Raw genomic sequence first — 20,608 nt, 5'->3', positions numbered from 1 at the left:
TAATTAGAAATTAGAATGTATTTTTAATTATTATACACATTTTTATATTGTTTCTTTTTTCCCATTCTAATGTCTTTTTTGTAATTTATTCTAAATGACTCAACAGTAAACACTAAACTATCACATACTGTGCCTCACAATAATGCATTTAATTGTAATCTAATATAATTGTTTGTTTTTTTATTTGAAAAAAAAAAAATAATAATACACTTTATTTATTTATTATTTATTATTAAGCATATTCCTTATAGTTCCTCAAATCTGACACGGCCCAAATGGATGCTACACGTTAATCAAATTATTGTTTAAAGTGTTTTTGTTTTCAGAGCATGCAATTTTTTTTTTTGAACAATTAACTTCCCCCTTGTAGTCACAGTTGGAAATCAGGTTCTAAAGACCAGCTCTTCCTGCACTACCAGTCTGTATGAGGCACTGATTGAACAAACAAGTACACAGACAGACAAACAGGCATACTTACAACCCTTAGTGAATTCTTTACTGTCCTCTATATGCTCTGATACATCATATACTATTTTTTTCTTTTTACAGGGAAGTGCAGCGCATAAACAAGTTCTTTTATGATTTTGGGACACATTCCTTGTTCGTTAATATCTCACCAGCCAACAGCATTCACAATCTGATTAAGCTTTCTCACACACTTCCTACTTTGAAAATCTTGTGGGTTTGTGAATGTTTTGCAATGTATATATTATACACTGGCAAGCACATATGCCGTAATGCCAATAGTCTATGCTTTTTGTTCTTTACTTCCTTTCACAAACTAAAAAGTGTCTGAAACTGTTGGTTTTGCCCTCTTCTGGTGAACATAAAGGACTGCAGTGCAGAAAGAGACTCAATATAGGCCTACAGTTTATCTTTGTGAGACGTTTACAATAAATAATGCAATCCATTTAAACTGTAATTACATCTAGGATTAGACATGATCCATTTCTGGCGCCTACCAAAGATCAATATAAGACATTACATATAATATCCAATATGATGAAGTCATTAGGTGGCTTTACTAAAGCATATTCCAGATCATGAGGGATAGGTTTATTCAACAGTATCCACTATAATCTTCCAGCAGGTGTGGTCATTACTTAAGGTTCTTAGGCCCACTTAAAAAAAAAAAAAAAACGATGTAAAATGAAAGAAGACACAGAAAATAATTTTCATGTTTTTATTTGAGTGTAGTGTTACAGTCAGCAATCGGAGGGAGAGAAAGATTTTGGTGTCTACATCATAATAATCAACAATAATCTTTCTTAATCTACTGTAACAGATAATTACACATTTCATCCATGATTTCTAAATTCTATTTATTCATTGATTAATTATTCAGTGAGAAACTGTTTTCCCCTTCATTGATTATGTTCACTGACACTGAATAAGCCATTCAAATGATTTACCCAACACAGTAAAAAAATCAACAAAGAAAATGCATAAGCACACAGAAGTAAAAACACATTCACCAAAACACTCACCAAAATAAATACATAAATAATATATAATATCGAAGAAGATCAAATCAAACTTTAAACCATCCTAAAAAGTCAACCCTAGTTACTCAATAAGCACACAAACTATTTGATGCAAAGAATAAATGCTTTTAAATTTTTAATCCCCTTTTGTTCCCAGATCGACTAAAACAAAACAATCAACCCAATAACTTAGTTAATAAATAACCTTGTGAAAACACACTTTTGTAAGAAGATAAGGCCACAAAACCTAACAGACTGGACGATTCACACTGCAGACTTGTGTTGAAATGGCCTTGCAGACATATCACTGTTTGCATTATATGCTGAAATATTACTGTAGAGTGTGTTAAGCTAACTAAGCTTATGTTCCATAGCCAAACTGGATCATTTGAGGTTAAGTGTCTTGCTAAATAGCACAGTTGTTTTGGTAACTCTCCCGTTCCTGCATCACCCACATGCTACAGCGCTCAAAATAAAACAAGACTCCATTCGAATAATGTCCTAGGTTGAAAAGACTTGCCTTTTATAATGTTCATACAGTCGTAAGAGTCATATCAATGAGTTTTAGTGTAAAGGTGCTGGGTATTAAGTGGAAAATGCCAAAAATGCAAACTAGCAAACAATGCTAGGAACACATACAATTACAAACAGACTGTGTTAGTGTTAGATTTCTGTGTGATGGATGGATTACCAACACATACGCAATGCAGTATAAGAGTTTTGTTGTATTTACACTAGCTCACATGGTTAAATAGGTTAGCATTTGATTTGTCATTTGTCCTTGTAGTCTGAAACAGATATAGATTATGTTATAGAATATAAAGTGTTAAACACAAAAAGACAACCTACTTTAAATATACATATCTATATATTTTTCTCATTTCTGAACTATAATAATCCAAAACACCATGTATAAAGCCCAAATGTATGCACTGATTCAACAAATTCACATTCGTTGGGGGCGATATGTTAGTCTGAACCCACAAAACATATTATGAGCATGAAACATGCAAATAAACACATAAGCAGATTATGCAGTTATTACGCAGTTTGCCGCAGACCGCTGACATACCGAGGTTTAATGCATGTGTGTGTGTGCTGTTTTATGCTGTTCACTAATATGAAAGCAAAAGCAAAAAATAGGCAACAGTTTAGTGTCATAACAATCTACTAATCATGTCAGGGTGGCAAATTAGTATAGCAACTAATAAAGGACTGTGTTAAACAGCATTTCACGATCTATCTATCTATCTATCTATCTATCTATCTATCTATCTATCTATCTATCTATCTAATCTATCTATCTATCTATCTATCTATCTATCTATCTATCTATCTATCTATCTATTGGACTAACAGCACAGCATGCATATCATGCAGACAATGCTAGTGATTCATACAAAACAATATCCATGCAACAACTTGCCAAGTCAAATCTACAACAAAAGGGCATTTGATTGAAAAAGCTTTATTTACAGCTTCGCTTCAATGTGAATTATGGTGGACAACCCAACATCACCACGTTTGACTCACAATTTAGGCGAGGGATGTGTGATAAGCGACATTTGTTGTACAGCACAGCCACAAAGCAGCATGCAACACCAACCATCTTCGTGTGACTAAACACACACATGCAGATCTAACCTCTACTACACCACAACGCTTAACACCACACCGAGAGAAAGAGCCATGCAAAACACAGCAGGGTATCTAATGCAATCACAAACGGCCATGATCGCAGACTGTTGATATTGTGTGTGTGAGGAGGCAAACTGCATCATAATCGCATCTACTGAGCAATTCGACAATAAGAGGAAATACATAAGCATATTACATAATGCATGAGCACACTTAGACCCAACAATCTTTTTCATGGCAGTCAAGGACAACACTGATCACTGATTGTAAACATGTGAGCGAGTGAGTGAGGGAAAGATGATAAAATTGACTAAATGTTGATATATATATATATAAACCGACACTTTTCATACACTGAAATGGAAAAGTCAACAGAGGAAATATTGATCTGCGTGTGAATGTGCGTACAAACCTACAAATGATTTACACAGAGCGTAGAAGGCTCCATAAACCACATACTGTGTTTTTCCAGAATACAACCAAAAAAATAACAAAAATTAAACAAAAAGAAACCAAACATAATGATTCCAAAGGCCAAATTAGTCCCACCCCTTTCCCAAATCGAGAGACGGCCACGTAATGAAAATCCCCGCCCCTCACTTCTTATTCTTAAGCTGATTGGCGAGCCAGTCAAGCCCTTCGTACAGACCGTCGCCGCTGGTCGCACAGGTCGCTTGTATATACCAGTTGCGATGGCGGAGCGAATGGAGGCCGAGTTTGTCTGTGATCTCAGCTGCATTCATGGCGTTTGGCAGATCCTGGAGTCAAGGAGGAATAAAACAAGAGAGTAGATTGTGAAATTGAAAATTTGCTTAGATAGGACCAGATATTTTTATTTAAAAATAAATATACAATTTAGCCACAGAAATTCAGACAATAGATTATGGACTGCCCATTGGTGGACATGTTTCCTGTTTATATAAAATGTTATGCTAGTAACCTATATACTAACATTGAAAAGTTTGAGGAAGACTTTTTTATGTTTTTTAAAATAAACTCTCTAGAACTGCATTTATTTGATAAAAAAAATACACTTAAAACAGTAATATTGTGAAAAAGCATTACAATTTTAAAATAACAAATGTAAAATTTTAAATGTAATTTTTTCCTGTGATGCAAAGCTGGTTTTTCAGCATCATTACTCAAGTCTTCACATTAACATTAACAAACAAAAAACATACATATATTTTCATTTGAAGAAAAATAAACAATTATTACTATGAAAAAAGTAGTTTTTTTTTTTTTTGGAAAATACAAGTTTTCTGGGTTATCTATGAATAGAAAGTTCAAAAGAATGGCGTTTATCTGAAATTTAGAATTTTTTGTGACATTGTACAAGTATTTACTGTCACTTCTAATTATTTAATTCTTGCTGCATAAATATGACCCAAATCTTTTAAATGGTAGTATAAATTTCAAAATATTACATTATTTTTAGGACATATATTTCGTGATCTGTCAGGTAGTAGGGATGCTTTAATAAAAAAATCACAGTACCTGTTTGTTTGCAAAGACAAGAAGGACAGCATCACGCAGTTCGTCTTCTGCTAGCATCCTCATTAACTCCTCCCGCGCCTCGTTAACTCTCTCCCGATCGTTGCTGTCAACCACAAAGATAAGACCTAAGGAAAGAAAAATGAGCAGAGATAAAGAATAGAGACTTAATTTAATTCAACATAGATTAACACAACTCAAAAAATAAACAGATTTTTTCAGCTATGCAATGTTTTTTTTTTTAAAGAACAAGTTTTTATCAATATTTCCCATTATTAATTACATTTTAGCTAATGTCTTAGGAATTCTGTTATGTCATCATTATGAGTTTTTCATATACACACGTTATGTATTTTATAAAGAATATATTTTTTCTAACGTTTTTTGTATTTCAGTTTTAGTTATATATTAAAACATAAAATTCAACTAAATGAAAATTAATAATGCTGCCTATAGGGAACTAGTCCAATAAAATACATTTTTAAATAAAATAATAATTGTTTTTATACATATTTTCTTTTCTTTCCCTTTTTGTATATTATAATTCAAGTAATGGATTTAATTTTAGTTAGCTATAATAACCCTGCTTGATGTTTACAAGGTGGCTCTGCAGGACCAGCAGTGTAAATGCAGTGTGTGCTCCCTGAACACAACACAAACTACACAGACACATCAAATTACAATCATTTGTACAGTCAACTCAATCCAGCTTGTGTTTTAGTGGGAGAAGTGGAGTGTATGTGTAACTCACCCTGTGTATTTTGAAAGTAGTGTCTCCAGAGAGGTCTGATTTTATCCTGGCCACCCACATCCCACACAGTGAAGCTGATGTTCTTGTACTCCACTGTCTCCACGTTAAAGCCTAAAACACAAACACAAACATCACAAACTTACACGGTGTGACCCAGAATCACAGGCTCTAGATAGTGTATATGCATAGACACTAGGGAAACTGTAACATTTTCAATTTCTTAAGAATAATTGACATAATTCCTAACTTACAGACTTCTACAAATAGTGCATACCTAGCAGTTTCTGTTATAAAAAGCATTTATATTTGCCAACAGTAATACCAGCATTAAAATATTTAGCTAAATGGAAACTAAAAGTTACAGTGTAAGTGCCAACTGAATGATTTTCTCTATTTAATTTCAAAGAGCAAATTGAAATGACCTTATCCCACAAGAAAATGAATTTACTAAACTGTGATTAAAAAAAATTGAATGGAAATGTTCTTCAACCAACTGTTTCACAAAAGTTAATTATATGATGAAATACATACACATTTATACACTGTCTCAGACCTCGAATTCTGCCTAAGGATGTACAGTTACCTGAATAATAGTATTGTAAGTCAACACAATGACAGAATAAAGTACGAGAAGGATTTTACCAATGGTTGGGATGGTGGTCACGATCTCTCCCAGCTTCAGTTTGTAAAGGATGGTGGTTTTACCAGCAGCATCTAATCCAACCATCAGAATTCTCATCTCTTTCTTCCCTATCAGACTCTTCAGCAGATTGCCAAAAATATTCCCCATGATTCAATGTTTTGCTTCGTCTAGCCAATCACAATCCAGAAAGCTGTGAGTCCTTGGTGTGGAACAATCCACTGAGGTAAAAAAACAACAACTGAAAGCCTTGAGAAACAAGGTTATTTAGCTGAGAAAAAGAATCTAGAGTCTTGGAAAGGGAAAAAGAAAAGGAAATGTTATTCTCACTCACATAAAATGTGCACTTTTATTCAGCAAGGGCATATTAAATAAATCAAAAGTAACAGTAAAAGACATTTATAATGTTACAAAAAATGATATTTCAAAGTAATGCTGTTCTTTTGAACTTTCTATTCATCAAAGAATCCTGAAAAAAAGCATCACGGATTCCACCAAAATATTAACAAGAAGAAGAAACATTCTCAACATTGATAATCATAAAAAATGTTTCATGAAATCAGCATATTAAAAGGATTTTTCAAGAATCATGTGACACTGAAAACTGAAGCTTTGTTATCACTAGAATAAATTACATTTAAAAATGATTTCAATAGAAAACAATTATTTCAAATTGAAATATTACTGTTTTTTTTATTTACTGTTCAATCAAATAAGAATGAGAGACTTGATTCCAAAAAGGTACAAATGCTGTCATTTTTGAAAAGGTACTTTTTGTTCCTTTTAGGTGTTAATATTTACTTTTTATAGATACTAATACATACCGTTATGGTACAAATATGCATGCTTTAGATACAAATATGCACCCTCATATTGAACAAATGATCTACATAAAGTGTGCGGTCAAGTGCGAATTTAACATGTAAATGATGAACATTCTTTCACCCGCTGGTTATCAAAGACGCATTTGGAAGTTGCAAGCAGACTGAATGAACATGATGCTTTTGGATGCATATACATTTCTGATCTTCACTAGACTGCTTTATGTGTACAAGCTTCATACTGAACTGAAGAAACTATGATCCTGCCATGTCTTCAGGCCATCCAGCAATCTGTTCATCCCTCTCATATAAACCCCCACTAGTCATCCCTGAACATTCCCAGATGGAGTAATCCGAGATGTAGAACACATTCCCCGGTAACCGACTTGTCCTAATTCACGAACTGTCAGTATATAAAGCTTCGATTTAAAATCAAACGTGTTTAAGGGAGCCTGAGGTTAGTCACACAGTGGCTTTATCAAAGGAACTGTAAGGCTTTGAGTCAAATGTCCAAATACACAAATCTATATTATCTCTAGCAGTGTGTCCATATTGTGACTGGGTTATGTTGATTTGTATCTTTCTATTTTCCTAGCCACAGTGGAAATGTTAAATAGATTCTGTTTCGTAAACCATGCCTTGAAAAAAGCTGACTTTTAAAGTAGTAATAATGACAGAAGTGTGACAACTAGCCTTGGCCTCCCCTTTAAAATCAAGACAGAAGGTAACAATATTAAAGCTGCATAACCAGCATGAAAGTATACTTAATGCACATGTAAATGTGTCTACTAAGACAGTAATACGAGAAGGTGTTTGTGAGGAATAATAATCTGATCATGATGCTGCGGGGGTCTGACTCCGGCTGAGCTGTCCATGGTGCTGACGCCCGACCCACCTCCAGAAAACCCCTTCCACACGAAACACATCACGAATATAATTTCCAACTATTTTTTTGTAACAGACTTCGTCGTTTATTAAAGGCATCCTCGTTATTAAATGATTCTCCTCAAACCCCTGCAACAGACCCCAACAATGTAGTCACGAGACATCGAAATACAACTGCGCTATCACATGATATCTAATACGATGGTCTTTAAAAACATTAATATGGCGCTAAATTAATCATTTAGATTACTGCTGGAGCTCATAAAGGCCTACGACCCTTTGACAATGTCGGCGCAGGATACAAAGATCGGAGCTTCTCCGTGAAGAGAGGCGTTTGGCACGAAGCAGATGGATGAAATTGTTCTTATGCAATATCACTACAATTCATGCAAAAGCAAACCAGAATCAATTCAAACCCGAGCGCAATACGAGCCGTCATAATATCTGAAGAGGCGTAAGACAGCAAGCACATCATCTGTAATACAGATCTTCATTCATTTGGAGAGATAGAGAGACGGTGCGTGCCTCGCGGAAGGCCTGCTCCTTTCTGTTTCCAGCAGCAATATAAGACGCGCTGTCATGTTTCACCAAACGTACAGACAACATTTCAAACCGTCGGAACCACTTCCAAAAGCTTCATTTTAAAGCAAACACAATAACTGAAGTATCTGCATTACCTTGCGAGCTGATACCAGCCGATTTTGGACACGGAGAGACAGAGAGGAAATCTCACGAGAGTTTACGCCGACAGCACAGGCTTGGATGGGGATTTCTCGCGATGTTTGGTTTTCGCATCTCGAGACTGCCTCCAGTCAGGTCAGGTAGCATAGCCAAACAAATGACATGTCAAGGAAATGCTTGAGGTGTCACAACACAACAGTCCTTCACTACAACATTCCCTGGAAATTCTTAGCAAATATCTAGCATTTTCGTATTGAAGCAGAAAATGTGTAGGCCTGCATTCATTTTTGACCCATTTGGGGCTATTTGAGGGAAACAAAAGGGAAAATAAAAAGACATTGTGAGTCTTGAAATGAAACAATAAATAAACTGTTAAACTGATGCTTAATATGAAATAGTTTATGGCGGTCTACTTCAGACTTGTTAATGTTAAACTATACTAAAACTAAAACCATTACAAAATATAATTTCTTATAATTAAATAAACAATTACTGAAATATTTTTTTTAATGTTTTATTTCAGCTAGTTGCCAAGGCAAGGCATTTCTCATTTTCATTTAGTTTAAGCTAAAGCACTAAAATGACTAAAACAAAATAAATTAAAACTTAATATGAACTATAGCCTACATAAATATATTTCAAATAAAGCTAAATAATAATAATAAAAAAAAAACTAAATACACAATATTACACACAAAAAAACACTTAACCTTAAATTACAATGAAAACAGAAAATTAAAAAGTCTAATTCAAAATATTAACAAAAACTATAATAGTAGGGATACTAAAATAACATTAACTAATGATAATAAAATAACAGTAATAAAAAGTGATAATAAAATAACATAACTTGCAAAGATAACATGATAACTCAAGGATAACGTAAAGGGATAGTTCTCCCAAAAATGAAAATCCTGTTGCATTGCTGTCTACAGAGGGTCAGATTTTACCAAAAATATCTTTTAATTTGTGTTGTGAAGATGAACGAAGGTTTTGGAACGTCATGAGGGTGAGTGATTAATGACAGAATTTTCATTTCTGGGTGAACTAACCCTTTAAAAATATAAAGATAAGATGTGAACTCAAAGAAAATAATTATACTTATAGGCTAGAGGTTAGGCAATGTCTTTATAGCTTATTTATGGTGCAGAAACATTATATAGACTATAGATTAAAATTTATATAATTCACATTTATCTATGTTTTTATTAAAGTTTATTGTAAAGAAAATAATCTTAAAGCTGTAGTGCGTACTTTTCGGATCTTAAAATACTTCATGCTCGTTGCTCATTGGTTCGACGTGGCGGGGGCGGGGCTATCTGTTTATACGAGCAATGGAAGACGGGGGAGTTTTCAAGAAACTTGTTTGACATCAACTATTATTTTTTTTAGTTCCGGTTACTGACGCTTGTTTTGCAGAAATCACACACTTTGCCTTTAAACAAATCGAGAAAAAAATGATGCAGTAGTGCTTTTCTCAAGCGCAGAACACCACGCGCCTCCAGCGGGGCGGATCTCTAACAGCAGCAGCCATGTGGAGAGACTTCTGGGATGCTGGCGGATTATAAGGCGGGGATTCCAGTGACCCAGGTATTGGTCCAGTGCTCGAGGGTCGTCTAAAAGCCTGCCGTTATCTCTTCACTATAATAACACATCAGCTTTAACCGGTGACTTCTTGTGTCCGAGTGTATATTGGCTCGTTCAGTCTGCAGTGGGGCGACTCTCGTGACGGAAGTGAGCCACTTAGAGTAGCTTTTATCCTTTTTTGTGGTCATTGTTTGGTGCAGATTTTCTCATAACGTGAGACACGATGCGAATTCGGACAGGAATCGCCTTGATTTTTCTCGCAGCTTTTGCATTTGTTGCAGCTGAGGACGGAGACAGCAGTGAAAGCGTGATCGAACAGTTGGTTGTGGAGACGTTGGTAAGCTGGGTCAAGTTTTTTTTTATTTAAAGACTAGAGTGACTATTACTACAAGAGTCCACGTAGCAGCTCGATGCATGCGTGCTTTGATGACAAATGCACATTTAACATGCATATTCACAATGTTGCATCTATTTTAGTACAGTCGATGGTCTGCGCATTTCATTTTCTTATGACGTCCACTCTGTAATATTTCTCAATATTATGTTTTTGACCATTTTAGGTGAAGCCAGAGACATGCACGGTCACATCCGAGATGGGAGACACGCTTCAAATCCATTACACGGTAATAAATACAACGCGTTGCGCCTTTACACCCTATTATGTTGTAAAACGAGGCAGCTCCCAATGAAATCTCTTGGTATGATTGACTTAAAATGCGTCAAAATGGACTCTCGGGAGGTTATTTGCACATGAAATCGTTCAGTGATGTGGCAGACTCAAGCTGACATCTGGACTCGCCATATCTGACAGAAATGCAGTACGTGAGAGAGATAAACACGATGAACACATTCCTCTTTAGTTCATACAGAACAGAAGTTCATCGTGGACACATCTTTTTGTTTCGAAATGCAGTTATTTGTAATAGTTTTTTAGTTTTAAGCGGAACCAAATGTTGTGGAGGAGGCGGAGCAACACGTCAGCATTTGAGTCAGAGCGAGCGCGCGGTGATCCTGACTCGAGAGAGCGCTATAGGAACGTATAAGAGGAGGCCGAGGTTTTTTTTTTTTACTTCCGTGAATAGTTCTTAAATTAGGTCAATGCATCGAAGTATTTGCTAAAAATAAAAAAGGGAAAATTATAAAGAGATTTTTATTTGTTGAAATGACTAAATTAATTTAACACATGGTTACATTTTGTGACAAACTATGTAGTTATTAAAAAACAAACAGATAAAATGACAAAAACACAACAAAATGACTAAACTTTAACAAAGTTTACACAACAAAGTGACAAAACATTACAGAATAGCTCACTTTAAACCTGAAAATATAAAAACGTTTAATGAAAAATATTAATAAATCTATAATAGTATATTAATGATACTATAATAACACTATATATACACACAGGTATAGGTTCACACACATACACATACTGTCTCAAACATTTTTGTTTTGTTAATCATTTATTATTAATTAAATATTCTATTAAATATATACTACCATTCAAATGTCATACACATATACTCAAATATAGTTTTTAAATTTCAAAATGTAAAACACCTGGTGACAACATGCCCCAACACGATTATTAAAATACGCCTTCTTTATATATTGTGTCTTTGTATAACACTAGTGCTTCCAAAACGTTTACAAGTGAATTCACAATTCCAACACCCTCACAGATATTATTACAACTTATTACTTCTTTGTCTTTTTTTATTAAGTTCTAGATGTATTTACAACAAATAATTTGCTGCATCTACATAAAATGAATGCAACATAATTTCTTGTGTCCTGTGCAGGGTCGATTAATGGACGGGAAGGTGATTGACACCTCTCTGTCTCGTGAGCCTCTGGTCGTAGAGTTGGGCAAGAGGTCTGTCATCACAGGTATGAGGCTGCAGTCCAACCCCAAATGATGTTATATTCACAACAACAGAACTTTTTTAGAGAAAGACAGTTATGTAATTAAGGTCATGTTTTCTTTTGCAATCCATGGAAATAAACAGAAATGATGTGCTGTTTCCACAATTGCACATATCTTTAAAACCCGTTATTTTGCTTGGCAGGCCTAGAGCAAGCCCTGGTCGGATTGTGTGAAGGGTAAGTTGAAGTCAACGCCTGCTTGTCACTTGGCAATGCATGTAGGCAGAGACGGTAAAAGTACAGCGATTGAATATGTTGAAGAACACTTCAAGAAAAGCTCTGAATCACCCACTTTAAAGTCCGTTTTCAGTCTTTTCTGGCACTGTTTTTGCACAGACAAAAAATCAAAGCCACGATTCCAGCTCATCTCGCGTATGGAAAGAGAGGATACCCTCCAACCATTCCAGGTAGCATGGCCATATATTTATAGTGGCTTTAAGCTAGTAAAGCTGGTAATAAGGATTCTTTTTTTGAATGATTAAATGGATAATTCACCCCAAAATTAAAATTCTTTTATCGTTTGCTCACATTCATGTTGTTCAGAACCTGTAGGACTTTCTATCTTTTGCAGAACATGGAAAAAGATATTTGAAAGAATGTTGGTTGGCAAGCAGTTTCTGTTCCCATTGACTTACACTGAATGGACAAAAATGGGAGCTAAAACTGTTTGGTTATCAGTATTCCTCAAAATATCTCCTTTCATGTTCCACAGAAGATAGAAAGTCACACAGGTTCTTGTTGAGTAAACAATGACAGAATTTTCTTTTTTTTGGGGGGGGGACTCTCCCTTTAAATCATGTTGTTTCCTCACAGGGGACAGCACACTTGAGTTTGAGGTGGAGGTGATCTCTCTGTCCCAGCAAACGCCGTGGCAGAAGATAGTTAATGACATCTTGCCTCTTTTGTGCTTGGCGCTGGTTCCCACTTTACTGGGTTTAGTGGGTCTCTACCTCTACAACAAAGCACGTGCACAACCTCAAGGCAAGAAGAAGAGCAAAGACAAGAAAAGCAAGAAGAAATAAGTTTTAAAGCCAAAAAGAATAAACTATTTAAATAAAAAAATGCTTTGGTGCTTTTTTTTTCTTGTGACTTATTTGAGGACATTAAAACATTCAATTAAAACTCTCCTATGTTTACATGTAAGTCATTGAACATACATTTATCTAGAGCCACTTACAAAAGGTGTCTTAGTATGTACAGTGGCCCCAAAATGTATTTCTATAGGTGTATTTAGCAGAATTTCAAAGCATACCAGAAATCGAGAGAAAGTGGGTATAATTTAGGGGTTTTGTCATTTATGCACACACTTTTTAGCCTAAACATTCTGCCTCAAACATCTCTGATATGTTATCCATTACTTGTTTCAATTAAATATACTCTACAATTCAAAATTTAAGAAGAATTTTAAAAACATTTTAGAGTTCTCTTATATTTCCCAGGGCTGAAATATATCGTAAATCTGCGAAATATCATTACCATTTATAAGAACAGATTTCTGAGTGAAATCTGCTAAATATTTTAAACCATGTGTATTAATGTTTATGAGCTAAAATGTCAGCAGCATTGAGTCTGAAATGAAACTCATCCTAATCAGTAATTTTTGTCTTTACTCGCTGATTAAAAATTAACTAGACTTAGAGATGAATTGCTTTTATTGTATAATTGCTTTAGCTGCTCTTATGACCTTACAGTACATTTGAGTGTGTATCTGTGAATACATCATTCTCACTCATAAAAAAAGTTTACCTTGAAAACATAAAGTGTTGCATCAGATCGCAATATTTTCATTCACTTTCATTTTTCACAGTAACCTTTGTTGTCTCTGATCATAAATGTTATGTACTGGATGATCAGGCTTCATTGAACATAGATTCATGTTATTTGTTGTCCTGTCGTCGCACTACTAGATTATATACAGCAGGACAGCATTTAAGGACATCATGCATCAACCTCTGAAGGTTTTTTAGTCATCTTGTCATGCACGAGGGATAGAGCTCATGTATTTATAGCTGAGATTATTGTCATGTGATGATGAGTTGCAAAATGTCTTCAAATAATGAAGAGGGAGTGAATAGTGAGACTTTTTCCCAACTGAATGAACTTCACCTTTCTTTCTAAGATGTATCGACCTTTCTTCCTGATGTAGAAGACGTTTTGTTTAGAGAATTCATCTATACTGCCTCTTGACGTCAATGGGAGTAAAAGCAGAAAGATAACATTCACTCCGGGTCAGTATTTGATAAGGAGTTTGAAAAATGCAGACAAACCTTGGAGCAAATCCATAGAATCAATATTAGAATTTCACAACACAGAATTACTGCTATTGATGTACATTAACATACTTAAATTTGCTATTTAGTATTTCTGCTTTAGAATTTTGGAAAACAGGACACATTGGATACAGAACGCATTAAAACCCCTCCAGATAAATTCTTATTGGAATTTTTGGAATCTTCAATGATTTGGCATCATCTTGAGGAAATGAAAGGACGTTAAAACCCTTCTTTTTTCTATGGAACTGTCGCAACTTGATATACGGAAGTATGAAAAAGCTGTGAAGAAAGTGTCTGCTAAAATCATAAATTTAATGAGTTTAAAATCTGCTAAAATCATAAAATTAATCAATAAAATGTACTGAGATCATTGCATTAAACAGACTGTTTTAATTTTAATTGCAACCAAAAATACTTTTGCATTACACACTGCATTCTTATTCCCTAAAACTGTTTGTGCACAACATTTGCTGCTTCTTGGACCACATAGCGCTTCTTATCGCGTCGCTCAGTGGCAGCAGTGTCCTGAAGAGAAGGAGACAACACCACCAGAAGTTTCTGTTGCCGAAAACTCTCATCAGAAACCGAAACTTCATCCAGATACTGCTTCAGATAGAGCCTCAGTCGTTCATTCTCCTGTAACAGCAGCGTTTTCTCTCGCTTCAGACACAAATGTTCAAGCTGAACCTTGTTGTACCGCTGCCAGAACTTCTCAAGAGGCAAATAGTCAAGCATTAGCTGGGGACAAAGAACAGGACAAGTCAAAAGTCAATAAATGCTACACGTCAAATTAAAGTAATGAATTAGCATGAAATACAGTAGTTCACAATGTAATATATATCTAATTGAAACTTGATATCCATTGAGAAAATGTTTTTTTTTTCCCCATCTGAAATTCATGGGGTTGTGCCACAATGCAAGTTGAATGCAAGTTCAACATGGTGTCTGAAGGACTACTGAGAGTGTTTTTAATAAGCTTGAGCTCTGTGCTCATTACCTGAGCGAGTTTCTCAGTTGGCGGCTCCATGGCATTGGATCTCTCCTTATTCAGCTCTTCTTCACTCAGTGAGGATGTGTAGAAGGGCAGAACCTTCTCATACTCGGTCTCCAGCTTACTACACATCTCAGAGAGACGAATCAACCTTTCCCCCTATGGAAGAGAGAGAAGTATGACCTCCACTCCAGAGCCAACACTACTCCCAATACATATTCAAAATGCATCCCTGTTCAAAGAACAAAGACTCTAAGTCTTCTTATGATACAAGAAGCAGTTTCTCCCTGTTTTAAGAACTTAAAAGGATTTACCTAGACGACAAGTCTTATTTCAAGCTTCATCATATTTTGTGCACAACCATCTTTTATTGACCCACTCAGTTATTTTATAACATGGCATGACCAATTTGCTATAAGCATTTGAACTTTATTATGAAAAAACTATGACTACAGTCTCTTTCATGGAATGTTTGACTGTTTGAAAGAGATTTTTGATATTGATATAATTTTTTTCTTGAGAATACTGGAAAAAATATCTGGGAAATCTACCATAATTCATTATATTATATTATATTACATTACATTACATTTTTTTATATTATATTATATTATATTATATTATATTATATTATATTACATTACATTACATTACATTATATTATATGTGACCATGGACAAGTCACACTGCTATATTTATAGCAATAGCCAACAAAACATTGTATGGTTCAAAATTATAATTTTTTCTTTTATGCCAAAAGTCATTAGGATATGTTACATGAAGATATTTTGTACATTTCTAACCGTAAATATATCAAAACTTAATTGCCAATTAATTATATGCATTGTTAAGGAATTCATTTGAGGCAATTTTCTCAATATTTTTTGCACCCTCAGATTCCAGATTTTTAAATATTGTCCCATCCTTACAAACCATACAACAATGGAAAGCTAATTTAAGCTTATTTATTCAATATAAATCTCAATTTCAAAAAACTGTCACTTATCACTGGTTCTGTGGTCCAGGGTCACATATTATATTATATTATATAGGTGAATGGATGAATTATAAATTATATTATGATCAATCTAATATACTATAATTACAGTACATTTATATTCTTAAATACATAGCTTTATCATTTTTTATCAGTTTTGTTTATTTTGAATGAAAATGTATTTAAATAACAATAATGATAATAAATTTAATTCTATTGTTTAATTCTACTCATTTTCCATGAGGTTTTGATGCCTCACTTGAAACACGTACAAGAAATAAAAATTAATAAAATATTTAGAAATATAAAACGGCATCCTAATTCCCTACTGTATGGCATCACTTGAAGGGACAAAGCTGATGCTTGGAAAATAAAGAATAATTTGTTGTTGATGGTGTGGAAATATTTTGTAAATGATCTGTGTAAAAAAACGTGGATGCATAAACGTACCATGGCTACAATCTCTTGTAGTTTTTTAGTAGCATCGCTGCTTTGAATGGTAAGTTTGGTGAGCTGCTTTCTCCGAACGGTTTGGCCCTCAGCGAGCTGGACTCTGAAGTGTTGAACTTTCTGGGCGAGCTCTTCACGGCCTGAATGAAGCTGCTGAGCTGTTATTCCAGTTTGACTGGAGCTCAGCTGGCAGCGCAGAGCAGAGATAGACTCCTGCAGATGTTCCAACACATTTTAAATCGCAATAAAATCATCAAATCTGTGAAACAACACAATTGGAAGTATGGGGAAAAATGCTTCTTCAAAGTAGTCAGCTACTTTGTTGCTGACCTGCAGCTTCTGAATGTGCTTTTTATGCGTGTCAATCTCTTTAGCACTTTGTCCATCCTTGATTTGCAGAGACTCAGTTGCGATGAATCTGTCTTTGGTGGTCTCATTGTAGTGGTGTAAAACCTGCTGCAGTTCCCGCCACAGTTTTTCCACAACCCCTTCCATCTGATCTTTCACTGATTGCTTATCCTCTTTGTTCTGCAGATTCACAACAATCATTGTATTATATTAAACCCATAATAATCTGTCTTAATAGTTTGTTAAATATTATACAGATTCTTGCATATATATATATATATATATATATATATATATATATATATATATATATATATACACACACACACACACACACACACACGTTTGTGTAATCTGTATTTTTGTAATCCATTAGGTTAATGCAATTAGGTACTTACTCTAACTTTATTATATATATAAAAAATTTTAAACTTCTCTTTTTCTTCTTTTCTGTTGTTTACTAATCTAGTTTTTACTAAACCTATGAATATTGTTGGCACTATGGCAATTTTTTTGCAATGTTCCTCATTTAAGTCGCTTTGGATAACAGCATCTGGCAAATTAATAAATGTAAACATAATGAAACCAGTACCTGTTTTTTTATTTGATTGCGAGTGCTCTCGTAGTCACGTCTAGCCTCATTGTCAAGATCAGCGTAATGCTTTTCCATGGAAAACATCACCTTCTCCAAATACATACTCTCCTGCTGGTGCGCTGAAAGAATCTGCTCTCTGAAATATAAAACCAATATAGTACAGATGATGCTAACTCTGTTCATTCCTTTGACGTGCATTTTCATGCTCCTAAACAGTTCTTATTAAATTGTATAATATATTAAACCCATTTTTTTTTAATTCAATTCCTTAAAGGGACAGTTCACCCAAAATTTAAAATTTGCTTAAAATTTACTCACCCTCAGGCCATTCAAGATGTAGATTAGTTTATTTCTTCACCAGAACAGATTTTTAGCATTACATCACTTGCTCACTAATGGATCCTCTGCAGTGAATGGGTGCCGTCAGAATGAGAGTCCAAACAGCTGCTAAAAACATCAGAATAATCCACAGGTAAAGTACTTCACAAGCTGTGTGTTTGTGATAAACAAAGCCATCAAGATGTTTTTAACTTCCAAACCAGAGAAAAAGTCATCTTGTCTGAATCAGGAGAGAAATGTGCATACCTTTTCACTGGAAGAAGTGTTATTATAGATTATAAACTTATATTTTAGCCAGAAGCAATGGTTTAAAAGTAAAACTTTAATGATGGATTTGTTTCTCACAAACACTAAGCTTTTCATTTCACAAGATGTTAATTGATGATGGACTGGAGTTGTGTGGATTGCTGGTGGATTATTGTGATGTTTTTAGCAGCTGTTTGGACTCTCATTCTGACGGCACCCATTCACTGCAGAGGATCCATTGGTGAGCAAGTGATGTAATGGTAAATTTCTCCAAATCTGTTCTGATGACAAAAAAAAAAACTCTGAGGGTAAGTTTTCAGCAAAATGACAACCAAAAGTATATTCATTTTCAACAGTTCAGCACAAATAGAATTACCCAACTGATGTTGTCAGGAACTGGGAAAAAGACTACATTACATTCAAAATGTTTGTGTGTGTATACGTACCTCTCAGTATTATACTCTGAACCAAGTTCTTCTAGATTTGTGCTGAAGTTCAACTCTAGTTCTGCCAGCCGACACCTATGAAGCTCTAACAGATAGTCCAAGTTCTGCAGATGAGAACTGCGTGCCAGCTCTGACTGCTGCTCCCTCTCAGACAGATCAACCACCAAACTCTGTTTAAAACATACACACACACACAAGCTTGCTGCTTCCACCCTCTTCTAAAAATGATGGCATCCTGATCTTCCTAAAAGTTAGAAGTGACAGCCTAGTCTATATTATATACATTAAAGCTTTGTGAATCGATGATATTTTCTTAAATGGTGTCGTCACCTTAATGATGTCGTCTTTGTAGTCCAGGACTCTCTCAAAGTTCTGGCTGAGCACTGACATGTCATTGTGTAGCTCTGCTGACTTGGTCTGTGTTAAAACAGCACGCCACTGCTGCCGCAGCTTATGGAGATTCAGTACGGTGTTTCTCTCCTCTTTCTGCAGTTTATCCTAAAAAACAAATCATATGTCAGTGCAGAAATCACTTGCCTCACAAGCATTAATCTGTCTGCATTAGAAAGTTATATATATATATATATATATATATATATATATAAACAGTTCTGGATACACCAGAAACAATGAACACATATAGAGTAAAATAAATAAATAATAAAAAAAAATTTAGTTAATCTGATGCATAAATATGTGTGCATAGATAAATATTATATGCATAAAATGTAATTTACAAAATGATTTTATGACAAACAAAAGCCCTCTGAATGTGACCATTTCTAAACTGTTTTCCTCATATATGTTCTCTATGTTATTTGTCAGGTGTTTGGCATACCTTGAGGAAGTGTGTGAGCATGTCCTCTTTTCTCTTGGCGATCTCCTCCTCAGCTTGAGCCTTCTGCTGCATGTACAGGAGCCTCTCCTCTTCTGTCATCCCCACAAGTTTTCCGCCTCCTTTCTTCCCTGCTTTTTTAGGCATGCTTGCTTAATTTCTGTGGATCACAGATGTAAAAGAGAAGACGCGTTTCATAACTACACAAAAACCAAACTTGCTAAAACACTGAACCAACAACTAAAGATTACATAATAATATTCCTCAGGCATAGGCACAAAAACATGAAAAGTATTTATAATCTAATACAAACCATCCGTTTGTTTGTGTCTGAGTTTAATTCAGTATGATTAAACAATGATTTCAAATGAGTACTTGTATCCTTTCTTCTGAGAGAAAGTTTGTCAAGACACAAATTGTGCCCCAAATATTAAAAAAAGTACTTTAATAAGGTTTGTTGTCATCCAGATAGATAGATAGTTTGTACTAATCATCAACGAATCCTGCATTCAGATTAATTAAAGGCCAAGGTCACGCAGCTTGTTCATGCAGATTTTTGCTAAATATTGTCCGCACAGTAAGCGGTAGACATAAAGAAAGAAATGTTTTCAGTTGAAATATTTACACGTTTGGCTGGTAAAAATATTTTTAGCAGTGCTAGCGTTATTTCACATCGTCTTACCCTTCGCCGTCCACACGCGCTGGCTCTGACTGTTGACTGTTTCCTAGCAACCAAAAGTAAGGCTACTGCACCATAGATACTGCACTGCCATATGGATCCAGTAGGGCGCGTGCGTGTTTCACATCACAGAAATTAATTTAGTTGTGACCGTGACATAAAATAAAATGCATGCACGATTATGAACCTTTCATCAAGTCGTTTTGCTCAAGTGTACTGAATTTATTTATTTATTTTTTAATGATTATTAAACTCAATAGTTGACAGATTATATGTACATAAAGGCATTCATATCAAAGGCACAAAACACATTAAAGGTAATACTAGCTATTAGCAGCAGATGTAATGTAAAGCAGCTATTATGTAAACTAACATTACGTTTTTTATTTTTTTTATTTTTATTTTTTATTGAAAAAGCATAATAAAATATTCCTGGAGCTTAATCATTCTAATCATTCTGCTATTTGTGATACTGTGTTATCTTTATACTTAGCCTATA

At 34.7% G+C, this 20,608-nt stretch overlaps 3 protein-coding genes across 4 annotated transcripts; 1 reads left to right on the top strand and 2 right to left on the bottom strand.

Moving 5' to 3' along the window:
* Window positions 1–1,169: 1,169 nt before the first annotated feature.
* On the bottom strand, window positions 1,170–8,544 carry LOC109055405 (ADP-ribosylation factor 3b). Of its 2 annotated transcripts, none has more exons than XM_042725437.1 (5): window positions 8,391–8,544; window positions 6,010–6,299; window positions 5,368–5,478; window positions 4,620–4,744; window positions 1,170–3,880 (listed from the first exon to the last, which is right to left on the bottom strand). In XM_042725437.1, exons 2-5 carry the CDS (start codon window positions 6,155–6,157, stop codon window positions 3,719–3,721), a joined length of 546 nt encoding a protein of 181 aa, XP_042581371.1. In that variant the 5' UTR covers window positions 6,158–6,299; window positions 8,391–8,544; the 3' UTR covers window positions 1,170–3,718. The 2 variants fall into 2 exon arrangements, with proteins under 2 accessions (XP_042581371.1, XP_042581372.1); XM_042725438.1 differs by having other exon boundaries at window positions 6,010–6,228; window positions 8,391–8,523.
* Window positions 8,545–9,880: 1,336 nt separating this feature from the next.
* Window positions 9,881–13,035, top strand: fkbp11 (FKBP prolyl isomerase 11). Its single transcript, XM_019072625.2, has 6 exons — window positions 9,881–10,318; window positions 10,542–10,604; window positions 11,787–11,874; window positions 12,054–12,087; window positions 12,247–12,317; window positions 12,724–13,035. Exons 1-6 carry the CDS (start codon window positions 10,205–10,207, stop codon window positions 12,930–12,932), a joined length of 579 nt encoding a protein of 192 aa, XP_018928170.1. The 5' UTR covers window positions 9,881–10,204; the 3' UTR covers window positions 12,933–13,035.
* Window positions 13,036–14,546: 1,511 nt separating this feature from the next.
* ccdc65 (coiled-coil domain containing 65) lies at window positions 14,547–20,177 on the bottom strand. Its single transcript, XM_042725436.1, has 9 exons — window positions 20,113–20,177; window positions 19,434–19,590; window positions 18,926–19,093; window positions 18,596–18,765; window positions 17,562–17,700; window positions 16,952–17,149; window positions 16,622–16,834; window positions 15,181–15,333; window positions 14,547–14,921 (listed from the first exon to the last, which is right to left on the bottom strand). The coding sequence occupies exons 2-9, from the start codon at window positions 19,575–19,577 to the stop codon at window positions 14,628–14,630; spliced, it is 1,479 nt and encodes a 492-aa protein (XP_042581370.1). The 5' UTR covers window positions 19,578–19,590; window positions 20,113–20,177; the 3' UTR covers window positions 14,547–14,627.
* Between the last annotated feature and the right edge of the window lie 431 nt (window positions 20,178–20,608).

This window comes from Cyprinus carpio, chromosome B6, assembly GCF_018340385.1.
Source record: "Cyprinus carpio isolate SPL01 chromosome B6, ASM1834038v1, whole genome shotgun sequence".
NCBI classification, from domain to species: domain Eukaryota; kingdom Metazoa; phylum Chordata; class Actinopteri; order Cypriniformes; family Cyprinidae; genus Cyprinus; species Cyprinus carpio.
The sequence above is the reverse complement of the archived record's forward strand: the minus strand, read 5'-3'. Positions and strand labels throughout refer to the sequence as shown.

What these genes read in the sequence shown, in the direction of transcription:
- LOC109055405 (XM_042725437.1), bottom strand. Translation starts at nt 6,157, where the DNA reads ATGGGGAATATTTTTGGCAATCTGCTGAAGAGTCTGATAGGGAAGAAA. An exon ending in GACCACCATCCCAACCATTG is followed by an intron (nt 5,479 to 6,009) that starts GTAAAATCCTTC and finishes TTTGTGTTTTAG; the next exon opens with GCTTTAACGTGGAGACAGTG. An exon ending in TTGTCTTTGCAAACAAACAG is followed by an intron (nt 3,881 to 4,619) that starts GTACTGTGATTT and finishes CCTTGACTCCAG; the next exon opens with GATCTGCCAAACGCCATGAA.
- fkbp11 (XM_019072625.2), top strand. Translation starts at nt 10,205, where the DNA reads ATGCGAATTCGGACAGGAATCGCCTTGATTTTTCTCGCAGCTTTTGCA. An exon ending in CTGGTCGGATTGTGTGAAGG is followed by an intron (nt 12,088 to 12,246) that starts GTAAGTTGAAGT and finishes GTTTTTGCACAG; the next exon opens with ACAAAAAATCAAAGCCACGA. An exon ending in ATACCCTCCAACCATTCCAG is followed by an intron (nt 12,318 to 12,723) that starts GTAGCATGGCCA and finishes GTTTCCTCACAG; the next exon opens with GGGACAGCACACTTGAGTTT.
- ccdc65 (XM_042725436.1), bottom strand. Translation starts at nt 19,577, where the DNA reads ATGCCTAAAAAAGCAGGGAAGAAAGGAGGCGGAAAACTTGTGGGGATG. An exon ending in ACAAAGACGACATCATTAAG is followed by an intron (nt 18,766 to 18,925) that starts GTGACGACACCA and finishes TGTTTTAAACAG; the next exon opens with AGTTTGGTGGTTGATCTGTC. An exon ending in AGCACATTCAGAAGCTGCAG is followed by an intron (nt 16,835 to 16,951) that starts GTCAGCAACAAA and finishes GAACATCTGCAG; the next exon opens with GAGTCTATCTCTGCTCTGCG.